The sequence below is a fragment of the Onychostruthus taczanowskii genome, unplaced genomic scaffold (genome assembly GCF_017590055.1).
Source record: "Onychostruthus taczanowskii isolate IOZ18803 unplaced genomic scaffold, ASM1759005v1 scaffold16, whole genome shotgun sequence".
Taxonomy (NCBI): domain Eukaryota; kingdom Metazoa; phylum Chordata; class Aves; order Passeriformes; family Passeridae; genus Onychostruthus; species Onychostruthus taczanowskii.
The window spans coordinates 13710193-13732786 of NW_024498795.1; the positions used below are offsets into that span (position 1 = coordinate 13710193).

The 22594-nt window shown below is 37.8% G+C and overlaps 1 protein-coding gene across 1 annotated transcript; it reads left to right on the plus strand.

Annotated features, from left to right (window-relative positions):
- Positions 1-845: 845 nt before the first annotated feature.
- On the plus strand, positions 846-21887 carry LOC121333211 (desmoglein-1-like). The gene is made up of 16 exons (XM_041399364.1): positions 846-893; positions 7527-7562; positions 7948-8076; positions 8741-8896; positions 9027-9174; positions 10138-10301; positions 10548-10682; positions 11273-11458; positions 11617-11876; positions 12821-12963; positions 13119-13337; positions 14486-15001; positions 17098-17246; positions 17738-17798; positions 19228-19436; positions 20916-21887. Exons 1-16 carry the CDS (start codon positions 846-848, stop codon positions 21885-21887), a joined length of 3531 nt encoding a protein of 1176 aa, XP_041255298.1.
- The last annotated feature ends 707 nt before the right edge of the window (positions 21888-22594 follow it).

Sequence of the window (22594 nt, forward strand, 5' to 3'; positions counted from 1 at the left end):
CTCTACCTCCACTACCTGCTGTTTTGTAACAGCTCTCCAGTTTCTCTGACACTCTCTCTCCTCTCCACTGTGTCAGCGAGAGCACAGCCCATTGGAAGGGAAAGGTATGGCATGAGGACGCTTTGCAGTTGGTAAAGGCAGAAAGTCTTCCTCCTCTCCTTCAGATATTCTTGCAGCCTCATGAATAAAGCACTATTTTTTCCCCAAAATTAATATGATATCTCTTTAGTGACAGCCCCATTCTGCTCTGAGTGCTTCACTTCTGTGAATAGTGTGCATGGAACTCACTCCTTTGTGCCTGGAAGTAAACAAATGGACTACTAATTTAAATGAATATTTTTTTTAATTCCGTATTCTTTATCATAATATTCATTTAGCTCTTCTATTATGCAGGGTGCAAAGAGAAAACTGGAAGTTGCATTCAAAGCAATGATATATGATACCATTTTAATGATTCCTTATGTTGTGAGTAATTTATAAATCACCCGGTATCTTCTCAGCGAAGCTTGCCTCTGTTTTTAAAACGTACCTTTTTGTATCCAACAAAGGGTTTCAGTGCAATAAGAATTAAGGTGTGTCTCTTAGCTTTTACCTGCAAGCAATAATGATGTTGTCAAGCATTTCAGGTGAGACCAGCCCAGGATTTTGGGGTGGGGAAAGACACTCTGTTATACAGCATCTTCAGTTCTTCCCTCAGAGGGAGGCAGAGACACCTTGAAGGGCTGAGTATAAGGACATGTACAGAGTGTCTTTTTAAATAGTCACCAGAGCTGGGGGGGGGAGGGGAACAGGATCAGGCTTGTAACCATAACTCAGTTGGACTTGTTTCTGAGAAGTCAGATGCCATGGATTGGCTCCCTCACCGAACGGCTGCTTTTCTGTTCCTTTTGTTGGTAAGTCAGATTTTAAAACAATATTTGTAAACGCTGTGACTACACCAGTTTCATCTTCCTCAGCAGACCACTGCGTTTTCCAATGTAAACTATTCCCCAAAAATATCTTGTGAAATTTACCATAAAAACTAAAGCTCTGCTCATTTTAAACAGCACTTCTGAACATTCTATAAAATCAAATCAGCTTTTCATTAAATACTGACAAATGTTTCTTTTTAGACTTTTGGCGATCTGTTGGTGTTCAAGATGTGACTTTCTATGTTTACTGCATGATTTTTCAGGCAAATGTTTTCTGTGGCTGCTATTTCAAGGTCACAGTTATTAATAAAATGCTATAAGAAATTTAATGGTTGGATATAATTTGGTTCTATGTCTTTACTTTTTTATCAGTTGAGGAAATGCCTTTTCCTACAAAATTAAAATCTCTTTTTTCTGAAATGGCTAGAAAGATTGTTTCAGAGCTGATGAAATCTTACAGTTATTTTCGAGAGAAAAAATGGCAAAATTTAGTGATCTCAGTTAAGTAAAAATCAAGACTTGGCCTACTATTTCACATTGCAAAGGAGTCCTGTGTTGTTGTGCCCTAGTGTTTGAGCCGCCATGTGCTGAGCAAGTGAATGCATGATGAAAGTGTTGCTCTTTGGGTTTGTTTTTCTCACTGTAAAAGGAAAGTTGTGGCTATGGTCAAGTGGCATAGTTGTTCAATGTGTTCATCAAGGCATGGAAATTACTCAGAAGGGACTTAAAAGGGCTATGGGTGCCCTACTGCTCCTGCAATCTGATTTTTTGTGTGGATTCATTTTACTCATCTGTGCTGACCTCTTGAAATTCAGTAGAGATTTAAGGCCCTGAAGATTGAGAAGAGCAGGATTTCTACTATAGTTATGTCCTGTGGTTTTCATGAAATTTTACATTTTACACAGTGTATTAGGATTTGTAAATGTTTAACTTCTCATTACTGACTTCTCTAGATACGCTGTAGTCTGAGAAAAACTTTGTGTTATAGGTTAAGAAATCCTAAACCCATTATGAAAATACAATCCATTAATTTTAGGTGACAGCTCTGCAATCAGTAAAGTAGAACTAATTAAGAGAGAGCAGCTGCCAAGCAAACAAGGGCAAAACTTGGCAAAAGCAAGTTATGGTTCAGATAAGTTTCAGCTTGTTCAAGGCAGCAGAGAGGTGTCTGAGACTGGCCTGTTGCACATCACACTAACACTTCTGGATTTTCATGAAGCCCTAGCGACCATTCATTTTACTCAGTTACCTGGTGATGCACACTCCCAGTGTGTCGAAGTTCAAAATGCTTGACTGTTTTATGTCTAAGATCTGTCCATTGAAAAGATATTTTACCCAAAGCTGTGAGAAGTAGAGCTTTACTGCTTTACTTCTCACAGCAACTCTGGAGCCATTTTCATTCTATCAGTATATTGTTGTTACAATTGTGAGTGATAGAGGGTAGGTGCTGGGTCAGAAAAAAAGAGTGATTCTGGAAAATGCCATTGTGTTTTGATGACTATCAAATATTTGAACTTTTACTACCCAGAGGAAACCCTTGTTCTTGTTATGTGTTCTTCTGCCTAGCAATGTTTATGATGGCCTGTACAGCTTAATAGCATCTTTCAATGCTTTAAAGAAAGGTAGCAGACTATCTGTCAAGATCAAATTATACATTTATGTATCCAGTTTTAGTGTATTCTGAGAAAAAAAAAATTGGCTTTCAGCTTAATCTTTCATGAAAATCACCTGTCTGAATGGTGTGTCTGGTTAGTATATTGTTAATAAGTTGCATCAAATAAAATTAACATGGAGTTATACATATTTTAGTACACTACTGCATTTTCAAAAAAACAAAAAGGGAACTTACCAGCCCTAAAACAAATAAGTTTCTCTATGGATTTCACCATTGGTGGGACTGATTCTGCAACCCTTGCTCATGTGACTTCAAAGACCTTATTCTCATGAGTAAGGGAGTTCTGTTTGTGATACTAGCACAGACACGTTTTATGGAAATAACCTGTTTGATCAGGTATGACTCTTCTCCTGCCAGCAATCATGTGACAGCCAATAATTTTAAATTCACCACATCTCTTATGCACTTTTGTCTGGATACATTTTCCCATACGTTATCTAGGCTTATTTCCACCCCCCACCCCCCCCACCCCCCCCAGTTGTAAGGCTATGGTTACACATCCTACTCATAACTTGATTGCACACAAAAATAGTCAGGAGCTACATCCTGTTCGTATATATTCATGTGAAACATCTGCCAGAATTGAATCAAGAACCTGCAGATTCTTCTGCCAAATAATTTTGTTGTAGAAATATAAAATAAGCAATTCCACATCCAGGAACTATCACCTAAGATCAGGTACTTAAGCCTGCAGTTTTACATTCCTAAGTAAAATGGCCATTAAGCAAACATGCATTTGCAACCAGAACACTCTAAGTCATATCAGAATTCAGGTTTTATTGAGGAGATTTATTGAGGGCACTTAGCATGACTAATTTGAAAAACTCAAATTTTAATGATAATGGCATACACCTTCTATTGAAATTACTTTTCTGTTCATTTTTCTAATGGTTAAGCTCAGTTACACTACGGAAATTTATTGTATCTGCATACAATAGAAGATACAATAGCAGAACAGAAACAATCTCAGTGGAAACTTTCCTAAAGTTGTCAGTTCTTTGAGTAAACTGATTTTAAAATAAATAAAACTTTGAAGTATATTCTTCAGCGTAACATGAGCATTGTCATAATTCCTGAATTATCCCTGTCACAATTGTTGAAAGAGTAATGGATTATCCATCCTGGGTGCAATTCAAAGTATTGCTAACATAGGAAACACCTGACCTCCTCTGAATCAGAAAACAAAATGCCAGAAAAATAATCCAGAAAATCTTTCCTTTAAATTGGATTAAGTACATTCATAAGCGACATATGAAAAAGTGAAATGTAGAAAAAGAAATTATGTTTCAATTAAAAAGGCATAAAATGGCATATTTATAAAATTAGACAGTTTGTCTTATATTTGAACTCTGCTTCTCATTATTTTGTATGCACTGATGTATCATTTTTTTAAAGAGACGCAGAATGAATAAAGGGGAAGGGTTCATTATTGCAACCCTTTTCTAGTCAGGGTTTTGGATGAGTAAGAAAGATGTAAAAGTCCCAAAACGCTGACAGTACCAGAGCTACCACGGCAGCTTGATGACTAACACAATACGTGTGAGTTCTCAGCACTCCTCCCATGGAGGCCAACAACAATGCCACTGCTGACTTCAAAGAGAGAGAAGCAGATCCCATATGAATAATGCTGGGAAGATGTTAAAGGCATGTTCAGTCATTTAGATTTGAGTAGGTGGAGGAGGGAGGATTCCGTAATTACGTATGATATTGCTTGGCACTCAATTAATGATTAGTTAATTCTTGTTTGTAAATTGCTTTGAGGGTGCAAAGAACAGTAGACATCCTATGGGCCTAATTCTGTCCCCAGTTGCATCAGAATAAATCCAGAATAACTCCAGTGTGACTCTAAGGTGTCATTTTGGACACAGGGTCCAGGTATCATTACAATAAAAGACAAGCTTTCAGACAGAACACTGTGCAAATGACAGAAACCATAAACTTGTTTCCTGCCTGTACATCTCCCAACCCAAAACAGAAACAGCTTGTGCAACCAGCATCACAGCATCTAGATTCTCTGCAGCTTCCTTTTTTTCACAGTCTCTCGGAGACTAACAGGACAGCAAAGCTTGGCATCATTCTGACCAGCTTGCCTACCCCAAGGTCCTCAGGATGCATCCCACACATTCCAGTGGCTCCTATTGCTTTAATTATTGTTTATCCCTGTGTCTTTGTAAAGTACTGTACTTGGATATGGGTTTAGAAGGGATTTTTTTTAAACTACCTAGAAATTTGCTGGTTAGCTGCTAGGAGACAGAATTTATCTGCTGGAAATAGCACTAGAAAAAAGAAAGGTTTGTATCCCAGATATATATTAGAAATAAACAATTGCGTTAGGGGAAGACTTCTAACTGCTGGTGACTGTGGAGAACCAGAAGGCATTAGCTGGGGAGGTGGAGGAGTCTCTATTCCTGAATCAAGTAGGATAAATGTAATTTCAAAATTGTTCAGATTTATCTGGAGAACTAGACATTTTTGTCTGATGTCTGCCTGTCCTTCTTCCTATACCACAGCTATAAGTGAGAGACATACCAAACAGAGCCACCAAGTTCATTGGATCAGCCTTTTCAAATAATAACATGAACTGTTCTAAGGACTCTGAATTCAAGGTCTTCCATTACCAACAAGCAGCAAAATGGGGTTTTCCTTAGCTATCACTGCACAAGTGTGAAAATACAGTGCCTAAATTTACAATCCCCAGCATCACCAGTGGACAAATTCCTGATGTTCCCATTACTGGTGCTCAAAAACGAAGGACAAGGCTCCAGTGTAAAATATGCATTTTTCACTGATTGAAAATAGAGCTCCCTATAGGTGGGAATCAAGAGATTTATGAATACTCATGTCCTTAAGTAATATAATTCTTTACAGGTATAATTCTTATTTCAGAAAAACTCAGAATAGTTTTTCAGAATAAGAGAGTGATGTGGCTGGGTGTGAGGTATTAGTCTCACTGTTAAGTAACAGGATAGGCCACATGATGCAGACAGCAGACAAGATTCACTAACATTGCACTGGGAGGGGCATACCCATACTTTGTGGGGTCAAGACAATTGTTTGCATGCCAGAAGGGATTTCAGCCTAAGGGTGGAGAAGATTTCATTGTGCTCTCCAAATGAGGTGGGATAGACTGATAGGAGACGTTCAATTAGTGTCATTTCTGGTGGATCTCATCACTCAGGTTCCCCTTTGACTCTTCCATGCTCCCCCGGGCTCCAAGGGGGATTATAAAAAAAACCACAACTGATCTCCCACTGGGGCAAACAAACCCTGCCATTCACAGGGAGTCTGATATTGCCCCTTCTCTGAGATGAGGAACAGAATACCTGCATTTGAACTCTGTTCTGAAGCTGAAGATTTAAACAATCATAAACCCAACATAAGGTACAAGATCTATTGGTGCTTTTAGCACAACATGAACATGTTGTAGTGATTCTCCTGCAGAGTACTTTTCTTAACCATTTATGTCAATAGCTGGCTCAAAAAAGGAAAAAATCCTTACTCTGTGAGTAGTCAAAAAAATGTCAAGCTACATAGGCACATCAAATGGGCAGATCCACTCTAAACTCCTCCACTGAGAAGCAGATTAAGGCATCCATTATAGGCCAAGGTCTCAAGGAATGTTTTGGGTAAAACCAGATCATTGGAAACACTGTTTCGTAAATGACAGATGGTGAATTCTTGCAGCATAAGGCAAATGGGGAAGAGACAGAGAGGGAGAAAGGAAGGAGGGTGAAGCTACTGTTCATTAATCTGTTGCATGTAAGAAGTTGCCTTAACATGAAGTAAGTGGAAAAAATTTTGTATCCATGTTCCAGTCTTGCCAGTACAATGCAATAAATTTGAAGTGAGGAAAGTCCCATGATGTAAGGATAAAAGATGCCAGATTTTGTCCAAGTATAGCTGACATAAAACCCCACAGATATAACATATCAGACAAAAAACAAAGAAACCAAAACAAACCAAAAAGCTATGGGAAATTATAAGGAAGTGAAATACTCATAACTGCAGCCGTTAACATTTGTTGAGAAAAGATAAACACTGCAATAATTTTTGAGTCACCTGGATATTTAGTATCTTCCAATGATGAATGAAACAAGAATCCAGTCCTGAAAATCCCACATTCTTCACTCGTTATTGTCTGAAGAGACCCAAAGCAGATCCTAAACCTGAAAGAGATGCTCTGAAGTGAACTTCATTTTCACACCCTATTTAGGAATAAAGTTAATTAAATTGTGCCATCTTTTAAATTGTGCTAATCAAGAAATTGAGGCTACTCTCATTTAAATTTCAATTTTAAAGTAATTACATACTGCATCTGATCCTGCTACCTTTATTTACTCAAGATTAGTTGCATAGTTGAGTCTCAAATCAAAATCATCTGCACTCCAGGGAAATTTGCCTGAAAACTGCAGGTGGGTTTCCATCTTACATTGAATCTCTTCAATCTCACTGGGAATTTAAAAAAAAAAAAAATTTCATTCTTTTTGGTTAAATTACATAATTAAGTTCTCCAGGGTTATTGTCAACTTTCTAACTTGGGGGGGGGGAAGAAAAGAAATTATTTAGGATAAATACTTCTTTGATTTCCTAGAGTGTCTGGTAAAAACTCTTACAAACACTTCTCTCTTCAGATGAGGTGTTAAAAATCTATGTTAAAGTTTTATTTTGATGAAGGTATAGTATGAACATTGCTCTGGCATATCCATTCAAGCTCAAAGTTATGTCTTGAAAGACAGAATGGTTTTTTAAGGTTTTAACTGTCAAGGAATTTAGGTGCTGGATATAGAAAAAATTGAATTTCATAAACTCATTTGTGGAAATCTTGCAGCTAGATAAGCTATTGCAATAGGCCTGCAGTATAGCAACGTCTTGCAGCTGGGTTTTCCTTGCTGCATTTTTCCTTTCATTTTTACATGTCAATTTTTTTATTGTTCTTGCAGGTACTCTTGGATTTCAGCACAGGATTTCATGTAGAGGTAAAATATATTTATTTAGAAACTATTTTTCTGATTAAACAAAATGTAACAAATGAAAAAATCACATGGAAAATACTCAACTAAGACAATTCTGAACCTGAAGATTAAAAACATATTTAAATATTAAACAGCTGCAGGTAATAACCTGCTAACCCTCTCAAGAGAAATTCACCTAAATCTAAATGAGTATCTCATACAAATGAGTAATTTTAAAATAAAAATGTACATCCATAGTGTTTGGGACTCACAGACATGTAAAAAAGCACATGGTAAAAAAGCACATGGTCTACAAAAATCTCTTTTCTTCTTATTGTTGGAAATTATAATTGTCTGTATTTATTTAAAATGGATTGAGGTCACATGATACTGGAACTCTCTGTCAAAGGTAAAAGAATGGGATGAAAATGGAATGGCAAGATGGAAAACCTTTAGAAGACAAAAACGTGAATGGATCAAATTTGCTGCAGCTTGTAGAGAAGGAGAAGATAATTCTAAGAGGAATCCAATTGCCAGAGTAAGTAGAAAGAAAAACACAAGTATTCACTGACAGGGAAGTTTGCCAAAGACAGGCTGATAAAAGCAGAGAGATTTAAAAATATATATGCTAAGAGTAGTAACAGCAAGCAATGTAGAATAAAAGAAAGATGATGCAACATTCCCAGCTCTGCTGAGACAGTCTCGTAAGGTGAATCCATGTGGCTGCTGAGGAGTAACCAGAGGCTTCCTAGAACATTGCTATGAGTCTACTTCCCAGGCAGCTCCAACCAGTGACATTTTTCCTCTCTCTCATCCTGAGAAACCCCTGAGCAGAAGTTCAAAGACTGTACGTGACCTGTGGGAAACAGAGAAAAAGAAATGCCTTCCTGCTCTCTCACTGTGACCATGCCCTTACAGAGTTCCAGCCACAGTGTGATACCCTTGGAGGTTTCTCTCTCCGTTTCCTGGACAGATTTAAGAGAAATAGAAGGCCTATCCAGCCCTTAAGGCAAGATGGATGTCTAGGTTGACGTTTTGTAGAAGAGCCGTCCATTGATTCAGTCAACTGAACCTTGTAATAAGTGGTTGAGAAACTGAAGTTATATAGATTTTTTTTTACAGGAACTAAGAATAGAAGAAAAAAACCTTGTAGGTGTCCTCGGTAAACTGGCATTAATTATTATTATTATCTGTGACTGTAGATCCGATCTGATTGTGAAGAAGACAATCCAATCACATACAGCATCTCTGGAGTTGGAATTGATCGTGCACCCTATGGAATATTTGTTGTTAACCCAAGAACAGGAGAAATTAATATAACGTCAATAGTGGATAGGGAAATAACACCAGTATTTGTTGTAAGTACTCCCCTTTTTCTTGACCTTTATAATGATAGATCCAGAGTGGGGCAGACAAGAAATTTGTTTCAGATTGCTACTTTAATTACTTAACTTTTGGTTTTAAAATTAGTAAATCTCTTTATTTTAGATACGTTGCTTTGCTAAACACTCAGTGACCGGTATAGATTTGGAACCACCTCTTGAACTTCGAGTCAGAGTCCTGGATATAAATGATAACCCTCCTGTATTTGCACAAACTGTATTTACGGGATCTGTTGAAGAGAGCAGCATGGACAGTGAGTAGCTATGCTATGCCTTTTTCAGTACTGCTAGTGAAGCTCACAGAATACAGTTAATATAAACCTGGGCTGCTCTTTCTGCTTTTCTTAGGCAATGACATAAAATGGTCAGGGCCACTGCAGAGGAGGGAGCAGCAGATGCTTCTCTAAGTGCTGTTTGAGACAGGGCCCGGGCTAATTGCTATAAATTAAATAGCAATGCTTTCTTCTCCCTTTCCTCCCACACACGAGTGCAGAATGTTCCAGTTTCTAGCCATACCATCATGCAAATTCTTTCAGATGTGAAAATGTAAAAGAAATAATTTCATTCCTTCTCATTAGAATAAAATAATCATTACACTTAAATCATGCCCTTGGAGGGCATGAAAAATACATTTTTCCCCATTTTTCTCTTTCAAATACTTGTACTTGTAGCATGTGTATTTGCAATTGCAGCAGAACATTACTAAATAATTCCATACTTAAACCATTAAAATGGTTCTTTTCACCAAAAGTGCAGCAATCAACATTAGACATGCAAATACCACTGAGGCAATGGTGTCTAATACTCATTTTCTTCTTTCTAGAAAGTCTCATTTAAAGCTGTGATTTCTTATAGTAATCTCTACAAGCTCAGTACTTTATTTGCATATTCCCTATGGTGATAGGGAATTTAACTTCTTTAAAGAAGTTCAGTGAAAGACTGCATTACTTTTTCTGACTTTGATTTTTAATTCATTTGAAGTCATTAACATTGTCAGAATCAGTACTAAAAAACTAAAGTTTCAGTTTTCTCTGTAAATGTCAAGGAATAGATAGCCTTCTGTCACTTTCATACATTGTTTCATCATTGTCTTGATGAGTTGTTTGCAGGAACTCAAGAGATTTTCTGGGGCTTTCATGGTTTGGTCTTTTTTTGTTTGTTTGTTTGTTTGTTTTGTCGGGTTTTTTAATTGCTATTATTTTTTAATTTATTTTTAGACACACTGGTGATGAAAATCATTGCAACTGATGCAGATGAACCTAACCACTTGAATTCTAAAATTGCCTTCAAAATAGAGAGTCAGGAACCTTCTGGTCCACCTATGTTCATTATGAATAAATACACAGGAGAACTCCATCTTGCAAATTATCTTGACAGAGAGGTAACATTCCCCCTTCCAAAGCTAAATAAAATTGTGCTGTAGTGTGTATATGCTATGAGAGCAAGAAAATTATAGAAGAGAGAGAAAGGTTGTGGTTTTTACGAATATTAATGGAGAAATGCATGGTTTTGATGTGTCACAATAAAATGTCTTAGTCGAATTCCTGTATTAGGAAATAGTAGCAAGCATGAGTTTATAATATGCAGAGATTGTCTTCTAACATACTCATTTCCCTTTTTGTGACAGCAACATAGTAGCTACACTCTGGTTGTGAAAGCATCAGACCGGGATGGGGCTGCAGATGGAATATCATCCCTTTGTAGCTGTAACGTGAAAGTTATCGATGTTAATGACAACTTTCCGACTCTTGCTCAAAGCTCTGTAAGTTTCCAGCAAAAAAAGCAGCAACACTGATTTAAAACCCATTTAAAAGCCCCATTCGTAACAGATCCCTTACTAGCCCAGAGAGAATGTTCACATTTATATGCTCCATGTAATTTTTACATGGTTGTTCCCTTGAAGCGTGCTCAAAATATGATCTGTCGCTTGTGCAACAATTCTGGTAACATACAGATATATAATTTTTGTATTCAGAGATGTCATTCCTGACACTATCAGGACTGACTTATTTGTATTCAGAGAAATCCTGTCATACAGGTGCCCAGACCCCTGAAATATGAGATTATATAGAATAACCCAATCCTTGGAAGAAAATTTCCTATAGAAAGCGCAATTCCTCTTCCTCTAAGATGCCTCTGCAAACCTTGGAAGGGATACAGCTTTTCAAATATGTAACCATAATCACCATTTGCCCAGAACACATGGGTTTTTTATTAAATTGGCATGGACTATGCTCAGAACATCCTTCAAAACAATCTCTGCAGACAGCTGTGTTTTCCACACACACACACACACACACACACACACACATATATATATGTTTGCTAATGGGTATTTATCTATCATTTCAGTTTTCAGCAAGTATTTCAGAAAATTCACTCAGTTCAGAACTGCTACGAATACAAGCTCTGGATGCTGATGAAGAGTTTACAGACAATTGGTTAGCAGAGTTTTTCTTTATATCCGGTAATGAAGATAACTGTTTTGAAATTGTTACAGATCGAGCTACAAATCAAGGAATCCTTAGAGTAATTAAGGTATGGATAAATACTGTGATTCAGCTCTTGATTTAAAATTTTAATTAATTGTTAATAGAATTAGGCAGTAAAAACACTGTCACTCAACCATATAAAATAAAAAAAAATATTAAAGGAGATTTTATGCATTATCTAGTTCTCTGTGGTTTACCTTCTAGGAGCTGGATTTTGAATATATGCGAACTCACTCCCTGATGATTGGTGTCAGGAACGTAGCTGCATTCCATCACTCTGTTGCACATGAGTACCAAATATTTGGGACACCCCTCACAGTAGAAGTAAAAAATTTGATTGAACCACCAAGATTTCATCCATCTTCAGTTGTGTTTTCCCTGCCACAAAGCGCAAGGGTGAATTATGTTGTAGGAACATACACAGCCATGGATGAGGATACTAGAACCATTGCAACAAATGTTGTGTAAGTTCTGCTCTGCTTAACTCCCTGGATGGAATAATTCTTTTGAGATTTCAATGGAATGAGGAATAGGTATTTTAAAGGATGCTTTAAAAAACAATGATTATTGATTAGCAATAAAAAATTGGCATCATATAATATTATGTATTATAGAGTATTATATTCTATATTATTACAGAATAGCATATAGCCCATTTTTGTGCTATAATTGCTTTTCTTTCCTGACTACTTTCCTTAGCCTTATGCACAAGAAAAAGAAAATATCACTTTTCTAACAGGCTGTAACTTAAATAGACTAGAATAAGGTTTGTTTTTTTTTTTACTCAGCCTAAAAATGTTTTTTCTTGAAACATTTGCTACCAGGAAGGAATTTGTTAGCATAGCAATAAAAACAGACAAAAAATCCTAATAACAGTCAATATTATCCAATCAGAATAGAAGAGGCCCCTGCTAGTTCATTCTGTAATAAAAAAAAATTTACACTTGTTTCTCTTGAAATTAACAACACTAACCAAGACTAATTTGCTATTCAGTGCATGTAGGAATAAATACAGCCTATTTACAAATATTTGAAAAAAACTGCCTAAAACACAGAAATGTGTCAGCAAATACAACTGTAGAATGTTATAGAAAGAGCTGTGGATTTAACCATTGCTGTCAACAAGGGTTCTAGTAAAGGTTTACAGGATCCAGAAAAGTTTTACTTTTAGACTATGATGCCACTTTCAAAATAAAATGGGCTTTTACGCTTTTGCTTTATTCCTAATTACTTTTCTGGTATACATCTTTTGGAGTACATGGATTTCACATGAACTGGGTGAAATGCAACAGGATCTAGCATAGCCAAAATAAAAATGCTCCAAAGTGCCAAATTTTATCTGCAAAATAAATATGTAACACATATATTCATAACATAATGCTGAGTATCTTTACTTCACCAAATACAGATATAGTATAGGACGTGATCCAGCTGCCTGGTTCAGAATCAATCAAAACACTGGTGAAATCATACTGAACAAAGTAATTAACCGGGATTCAGTCTATGTAGTCAATGGGCAGTACCAAGCAGAGGTTCTGGCTATCACCAGAGGTAAGAAAAGAGATTAAGTTTTCTGAAATAAACCCTTTGTGTTCCAGATTTCTCTAAGTTTTGGGGTTTTTTTTCTGTTTCTAGTTTTCCAACCTTAACTGCATTGTTTATAGTATCACTATTCCCTCCTGACCACAAATACCTTCTTTTTACAGGGGTTCCTCGATATACTGCTACTGGCACCATTGTGCTTTCAATAGATGGCATGAATGCCAACTGCCCAACTATTAATACTGAAATGAGGAAAGTATGTATGAATTCCCCGTCGGTGATTATCTCAGCAAAGCATAGGGATGGTGATCTCTATGCTACCCCTTTCACATTCAGCATACATGGTGAACCTCAGACTACATGGATTATCAGACGAATAAATGGTAAATTAACCTATATTTTATAACAGCATAAGCGATAGCAATAAGCTCTTACCTAAAATAACTGATTCGGATGTTACTTTATTAACAAACAAAACACTTATTAGAATCTATTCAAATCTCAGTTAAATATGAATATAAGGAGTTACTCCAAATTTGAATATATGCATGTGTACATATATATATATATATATTAGAATATTTTAATCAGAATTATTACATGTGTTATACTTTAAAGGAAACTGAAAATTTACTAGCAAAACTGTACTTTGAGTATAACTATGACAAGAGCCTTTATGGGTCTAAACATAATTACGTAAATCAAAAGGAGTAATTTGACACTTTTTTATTTCTTTGTTATCTAAAAAATCCTAAGCATACAAAAAAATTTCAAATTTGTTTATTAAAGTATAAAGTTTATAGTTAGCAGAGCTTTACTTTCATGAGAGGCATATGAAAATGGCAAATTAAGATTACAACTTTTTAAATTTATTGTACCAGTCACACCTACTTGTCTTTTAAAGAAAATTGTTTTAGTCAGTGCCCAGTGAAGTTTTGCCAGTTTCTTTCAATACGACATGACAAAATAATGAATTAATCAAATCCCATGCATTACTAAATGACAGAATTTGCATAACTTACTGATTACATGGAAGACTACATTATATGGCAAGTGTCACAATTGCAAGTATTCCTGAATCTCCTACCTGTCCCAAACAGTTGCAAATATGTAATCTTAAATATTTTAAACATACTGAAAAACTTTAAAAAAAACATGCATGAGTTCCTTGAGAGAGGAGTAAGAAACACATAAAACTTTCAGCTTTCATCTTTACCATTGTGTGAATAAAATTCAGGAAACGCAGCAGTGGAAATAAAAAGATTTCATTTTCTCCTTTTGTATTTCTCAAGTATTGAAGTGATAACTAGACTGATCTGGCTCAGGTTTTGCAGGGAAAAAAAACAAGCATAGATGAGTATTTCATGTTTCAGCTTTAAGTAAATACTGTAGATGCATAAGTAATTGAGGTGCCTAGAACTCTTTGTTTCATTCTGTTCTATGAATGTAATACACAAGTAGTATAGATTTGTAGAATACTTATAGTCAATACCATCATCCAAATGTTTTTCTTTTTTTTTTTTCCTCCAAGATTCCTCTGCAGAACTGGTGGGCCAGAACATAGACTTTTACCTTTATAGGATCTATGTCGTTGTAAGAGATAGCCAAGGCCGGCGCTGTGCTCGACCACACATAATTCCTGTGCAAGCTTGCCAGTGTGATAGTCGGAACTATTGCACCAGTGGGGCCACAAGAATAATCATCATCGGTGGTGGTGGCTCTGGAGGTGGCGCTGGTGGTGGTGGCGCTGGTGGTGGTGGCGGCACTACTGGTGGTGGTGGTGGTGGCACCGGTGGAGGAGGCCGGGAAGATGGAGGACAACAAGGTGGTGGTGATCATGGCCAGACTAGACCTGGAGGAGATTATGAGGACCACACAGACTGGCAGGGTTACACTGATGGCTACGATGGAGGTGAGGATGCATATACTGCCTCCACTGATGACAGTTACGCTGGAAATGATAATTACGGCAGGCAATTCGAATCAAATACCACACTCAGTGGTGCTGCCATTGGCCTGATGTTCCTCGGTGGATTAATATTTGTTTGTAAGTATAAAATTTAGAAAACAATTTTTATTATTTTTCTCAATAATGTAAAAAGTGCATTTTTTAATTCTTCTAAAATAAGATTACTTTTTCAGTTGGTTGTTAATCCGTTGGCTTCTATTGCCCATTTGACAGAGAAAAAAATGTCTTTTAAACAAAAAGAATTTCCATAAATTTTATGTTATACATACATTTTTCATTCAAAATTAAGCATTTCCTTTCTAAGATGTGCTATCCAATTCTTAGACAGAGCTGTCCTGTCACTCACATTTTGCAACTTCTACTTCCGTTACATTACTAGAAGAAATGGGCAAGTATCAGCTCCGAGCTGGGTATGAAAGGATCTAAAGAACAAGATTCCTTTAAACTCAAAGCCAGATTTCAGTAGCAGAACAATAAGTCATAGATTTTGAAACTTTTGGCTAGTCCTTCCAAACATTACATCTAATAAAAAAACAGTAGCATTTATGATAACAGGATCAAAACAGGATGTTAATTCATTTGTCCTAGTATTCATGAAGAATTATGAGCTTCATGGACTCAAGTCAGAATTTATACAAGCAATTATTTCTCAGACTACCACAGTCATAGGGGATCAACCTTTTTTCATGGCCTGGACATCAAGTAACCAACATCTAAAATTTCCCTTTGCAGAAATACTGACTACAAACCTGAGGAAATTGATTTTTTTTCCCCCCAGTTTTTTGAGGAGGGGTGTTTGGTTCAGGTTTTGATCTTTGTTTAGTAGGAATCAACAAACACAAAATTTTGAAGCTTCAAAAGGCTGTGAAATTTGTAGTCCCCAGATGGTTTATCTTACAAGACAGACTGTCTTTCTGCCTTTGGAAATCTCCCCTCAGAGTCTGGAGTAAATACATCTTTAGTCATGCTAAAGTATGAGGCAGCACTTTGTACATAGTATAGTCCTTTCCCCTTTTCATTTCACTTTGATGTTCAAGTAATCAGAGGGCTGGAGCAACTCTCCTGTGAAGACAGGCTAAGAGAGGTGGAACTGTTCAGGCTGGAGAAGTCTCCAAAGGAAACCTTAGGGCAGCCTTCCAGTGCCTAAAGGGGTCCTGCAAAAGAGCTGAAGAGGAACTTTTTAAAAGGGCATGTAGTGACAGGACAAGGAGCAGTGGATTTAAACTGAAAGACAGTAGGTTTAGGAAGAAATTCTTAACTGTGAGGGTGATGAGACAGAGGCACGTGTTGCCCAGATCAGTTGTGGAAGCCCCATCCCTGGTTCAAGGCTGGGCTGGATGACTCTCTTTGAGCAACCTGGTAAGTGGAAAGTGTCCCTGCCCATGGCAGAGGGATTGGAACTAAATGATATTTAAGATTTCTTCCAACCCAAGCCATTCTATGATTCTCAGAATTAATATTGCATTGCCTTTCTAAAATAAGCAGTGTTTTTGATGCTAGCCATTACAAGCATTCTGCAATTTCCAGCATTGAGTTCTCTAAACAACTAAGCATAATACAGCACTCTGGGAAACCTGACTCACTCTATGTAAACATTTGGTGAAACTAGGGCTTGGGGATTGCCCCTACTGCTTTTTCAAATCAAGCATTATGTATATGTAATGTACTGCTGGAGCCTTAGCCCATGATCACTGTAGTCAGGTGGACTCTCCACTGATTCTTATATGTCTATTATTACTAATGTGCATTTTGTTTCAATTACAACACTTGAAGAGAAAAATGTATGCTCGTATATCTGGAAAGAATAGCACTGAATGCTATACATAGCAACACTGGTTCTGTTTGTTTAATTTTCATATGTATGCAACTTATATTGGTTCAGCTGAGCTAGATCAAAGTCTGTTCCCAGGTGTATAAGCATAAATTTAGTGTAACAGCCCCACCCCTGTGTTGCTCTGCTATAACTAAAGGTACAAATTATTCTGAATTTCCAAATACGGGCATCTCCATAAGCAGCTAATGATTCTGAAAGCCAGACTTACAGGCTGCTTGGTTAGAAATATTTTAAAGGCATATTTTCAAAAGTTCATGAGCACCTGCCCTCTGGGGAGAGCAGCTATTCCTGTGAGGAAGAGATGTCCTAAATCCTTGTTTCCTGTTCCTTTCTTGTTAAGTGATTCCAATTTTGATGTCAATGAGCGACTGTTGTGGCTGTGGACCTGGTGCTGCAGGTGGAGTTGGAACTGGATTTGAACCTGTACCTGAATGTACAGAAGGGGCAATTCATCCATGGGGAATAGAAGGTGCACAGCCTGAAGACAGGGTCAGTACATCCCATGTTTCTAAAACCAGAAGTAATTTGTGAGTAAAGGCTGCATTTTTCTACAGAAAGTGATAGTAACACTGTGTAATCTAAAACCAGTCTGGCATTGTCAACAATTGCCAGGCAGATATGAAAAGTGATTCTTAATAAACATTCACTGATAGGGTTTATGTGTTTTAAGCAGTGGTAAGTTAGTTTGGCATAATGGTTTGGTGCCACTGTTCCTTCAGATGAAGCATAATAACTAGAAAGCCTCGTAAGTGCAAGTTCAGGAGAAAGGAACACAAATCATCTTCACTGATCATTGTTCATGTTGACAAGGAAAAAAACTTGTACTCTCTTTGTTTTGTTTTGTTTTGCTTGTTAATGGAGATGGTGACAATGACATTAACAGTTTGGACTGCTAATTCCTTAACATAATTCACAAAGTCTTGGTCTTCATATGGGAATTTCAAGGTAATCATTCAAGGAGTCAAAATGTTGTTTTCCAGGATGTCTCACACATTCTTGCCCCAACAACCGCTGCAGGAGGTGATTTTGGTGAACCTTCTGGTAAGCAAATCCTTAAATCTTCTACGTTATGCTGTCATAAAGCTGTCTTTTAGAACTTCATGCCTTCAGATTCATGGAGTCCTTTGGTTTCCCATCCACAGCCCAACCCTTCCAATCTCACATCTGGAAATAGTCAAACTCATGCTACTAGGACCTCCAGTATGAACAAAAAGTCTGGGGTTTGAGATTATGAACAGATCAATTTCTGCAAACTACACTTATTTTGAAATAGCTGCCAAGGCTTCCAAATCCCAGGCAATTTTTCTTTACCAGTACAGCTACTGAATGGAGGGCCTTTTCAAGACATCAGTTTTAGCAGAAATCAATCTTTAGCCAGAATAAGGATATTTGCTTTCATAACTTGAGTAAAATCTTCAGTTCTTCCCAGTTTCCTGCTTCCCACAAGGGAGCATGTCAAGTAGCTAGTTAATTACTAGCAATTTGTGTGTTAACCTAGCCAAGCTGATACATAACACAATAAATGTATGCTTCTGAAATAAGGTTCCTCCAGGAATTCAATGATCATAGAGAATAAGCCCAGCTGTGCAGTGCTACTTTATCCTTCTCCCCCATTCCTTACTTCAGAAGAGGAAGGAAGAATGCTGGCACAGATCCATTTTCCCTAGCTTCTGACAGGAAGAAATGTTACTCTACAAGACAACCTCTCTGCTGACTATTTATTATACAAGAATGTTCTCAGATTTCTCATTTCACAAAAATGAAAAAAATATGTAATTTAGCCTATGTTTCCCAGTGTAACCATAGTCAAGGCTACTGTATGCAATTCTTTTATTATAATATGTGCTTATCATTAAGAAAACGCTTTCCTTGTTATCATGTATTAAAAAAAAAAAAAACCTGAGAAGATAAAATCTAGTAAGTATTACTTAATAACTTATTTTAAAGACAATTTCCATTATGCATTATAAACTGGTGGTTATTATGATACATTGTTGTTCTCCCCTAAAAAATCTCACTACTAGAAAATGTGAAAGTAGTTACAAAACTCTTTCTTTTCTAAGTGTGTAAGGGGAAAAAATAATGCAAATGTAACCATAAATATGCATTTATGTATTTGCATAGATAAACATTATCTGATTTTCTAACACAAACCCCATGACAGCATACATATACACTAGACAGAATAATCTGTCCAGCCAATAACAAAATAAATCACTGATTTTCTAAAACACATGCACACATGATGCCTAGCCTCAGGAATAAAATCAATTGCTTAGGTGTCTGTTAATATGAATATAATTGTTACTGCTGTTTCAAAGTTTGGTACCTGTGCACGTACCTGTGGCTGAAATTGATCTAAAATACCTTTAGAAACTCAGAAGTGCATTTGTAGCATTTGTAAAAACAACTGACAAATTGTGTGTAAAGTTTCACAGAGCACAAGAGGGATAACTTTTTCTGCTTTCAGACATATATAATAACACATATGGAGGAGGAGGAGTAGTAGCCTCTGGTGTTGAAGAAACTACGGGTGTTGGCTATGGCACTGGTACTGGCTACGGAACAGCTGGAGGAATTTCTGGAACAGGGGAAGCAAAAGGGTCAATAGGAGGAACAATCAAAGAGTATCGAGAAGGGGGAGTGAACATGGCCTTCCTAGACAACTATTTCTCTGAGGTATGCTATTCTTTGAGTTATTGCTGTGAGCATGCTTTCTGTTAGATTCTCCTTCCCAGGTTACATGGTGGAAATCCAAATTAATTCTACTCAAATTGAAACTTCCATGATATAAGACTGCTGTGAGAGCAAAACTGACCACACTGGTAGGAAAAGTTACAACACTAGTAGCAGTACTGTCTTTGAGCTGCTGCCATAGTAGGTGGATTGTTCAACAGCCTTTTTGTAAAATTGATGGACATAATGCGGGAAGGGGTAGGAAGCAATTAAATTATTTCAACTTCATAAGCACCTACCAAATTTATGTATTTTCAACCTTTCTCAGTGTATAAATATTTAATAACTTTTTGGAATTGTTCACTCCTACTTTCTGTATCATTTGCTTGATGAAGTAATTTTAATCCTGAAAGAACTTTAAACATCAGTTCTTCCTTACTTTTATGGCCATTTCTGCTCCTTAAAAGACTTGTGAACTACCAGTGACACCAATATGCAGTTTTACAATTGGCAACACCTAAATTCGCCTTTACATATGGGATTTAAAAAATTGTATGGAATTTACATGATTAATGGTTTCATGGGCTGTATTTTTATTCATATGCATGAACTGTGAGGCATAAATATTATAATTGCATGTAACCAAAATATCAATTTAGATATAAGGATTGCTATATTTCAAAATCTAAACAAGGTTCAGTGGAGGAGAGAACAGAGCAGTCGTGACATCCTGAGCATGGATTTCTCCCAGACTGCAATCTTCCTGCCTTGGCCTGAAGCACTATTTATTAATTGTCTGCCAGCCGTAGGCCTCCACATACTACAGCTACCCTCCTGGACCATCTCAATCCCCAAACTCTCTGACTCTCCCTCCCAGGCCTCCACTTCCATCCTTTTCTGCTTCCTCCAACCCCACTCAGCACTCTAAATTCTACTCTTTCCTGCCTTATCTCTTTGCAATGACCATGCCAGGACACAAAACATCATTCCCAGTGGGCGATTTCCTTCTTGCTCAAAATGGACTCCCCTCTGGACTCACCAAGTCTCCCCCACTGTGGACAATCCTCCATCCCATCTCCTCTTTCCTGGTCTCTTCATTGCTCCCCTTGCCACCCTGCTTCACTCCTTTTCCTACCACTTTTTTCAGATACTGCTGCCCAAAGAAGGCATCTGTTTGCCTCTCCCTTTTGTCCCATAGACAGAGACATTGATGACAGACCAAAATCGAGATGCTACATGTCAGCAGAAACAAGAATAAAATACAATACTATTTAAATAAACATATTTTAAGGGTAAAAAATGTTGATGGTATAGTCTGTCCTCTTGATGTCCTATTTTTCAAGTCAGGTGGGCCTTACTGTAGTTAAGAAAACTTTACTGTGATTTGAGTATTCATGGTTAAAAGCCTGACAAAATTCACACTGTTGTTCTGGGTTTTTTTCTTTTTTTTTTTCCTTTTTTTTTTGTTTTTGAAAACTACAGAAAGCATTTGTGTATGCAGATGAAGATGAAGGTCGGCCGGCAAATGACTGCCTATTAATCTATGATCATGAAGGAGTCGGTACTCCTGTTGGCTCCGTGGGTTGCTGCAGCTTTATTGGAGAAGATACAGATGAAACATACTTGGATACATTAGGACCAAAATTTAAGACCCTAGCAGAGATCTGTCTGGGCAAAGAGATCGAACCTTTCCCTGATGCTAACCCACCCTGGCCAGGCGTCAACATTCCCTTCCCCAGTCCTGAAAGTGATCTAAACCTCCCGCCACCTGGCACCACCATCGTTGTCAATGGAAGCGCACCTATGCCTGGCGCCGCTGGCACCACAACAGTTGTTACTGAAAACACCTACACATCTGGGACAACCATACAGCCCCCGAGGCCAATGCCGGATCCCTTGCTCCACGGCAACATGACGGTGACCGAGACCTACACCTCCAGCTCACCCTCACTTTGCGTTGACCCACTGCGTGCATCCAATGTCGTTGTGACAGAGAGGGTTGTCGGGCCTGCATCTGCCTCTGATTTGCGTGGCATGCTCGATATCCCTGATCTCACAGAGGGCTCCAACGTTATCGTCACGGAAAGAGTAATTGCACCTAACTCCCGACTCCCGGCATCTCTGAGCATTCCTGATTTGGTAGATGGGTCAAACGTGGTAGTGACAGAAAGGGTGTTCAGGCCTGCCTCCGGCATGCCGGGCAGCCTAATAAATATTCCTTCAGAGTTATCCAACACCCACAACGTGGTGGTCACAGAGAGAGTAGTGTCAGGGGCAGGGATGAGCAGCATGGGAGGAGCAAGCCTGGGAGGAGCAAACCTGGGGAGCCTGAGCAGCACAGGTCAGATGCTCAGTGCTGAATGTCATCTTGGTCAGGGAATGGGCATGGCATCTCCTGGCACCTCCCGGAGACGAATGACAAAGTACAGCACCATGCAGTACTCCAGTCAGTAAAGGCTCTGCTGGCACCCCTTCCTGCTGAAATTGCCATTTGCACCGACACTCATTAGCTGCCACCCATCAAGAATATTGTTATTATTTATAACTAAGAAATAGCGCTAAAATTTCAGGGATTCCTGCTTGTGTGAGGATCTCTGACAGGTGCCCCATTTTGAGGTCAAATGCACTTTGTCAGTGAAGGGAAAATAGAATTAGCTTTAAATTTCTTTCTTTCTCTCTTCCTAGCACTGCACGTGCATAAAGAGACTAGTATTTTTGGAGAGATATCTGATTACCAAGGAGAGCAGTGAGAGGGGATCCTTGCATGCACACAGCATGAATTAATGTTGTAGAAAAGCATGTTAAAATCACCGAACACAGCTGAGTGATCTCTCACAATAAGCAGATTTGGGTTAATAGGCCCTCACTGTCAAGAGAGGAAAAGAATGTAGTTAATAATTAGTCAACTCAAGACTAAATAAGCACTTTCAAATGCATCATTTTACTTTGCATATAATTCAAGAAGCGCTACAAAACGGCACTTTCAACCATTTCTCCCATCACCAACCATAGTTATAAATAATAATTATATAAACATAATACACTTCCATTGCTTTCTGAAGTTCTCAGTAAACAAACACCCTGACACAGCCTGCCGTGCTGTTCCTGTCATGGTGAGAACAATTTGTCACAGCTGGTGCTGCCACGTTGACACTATCACC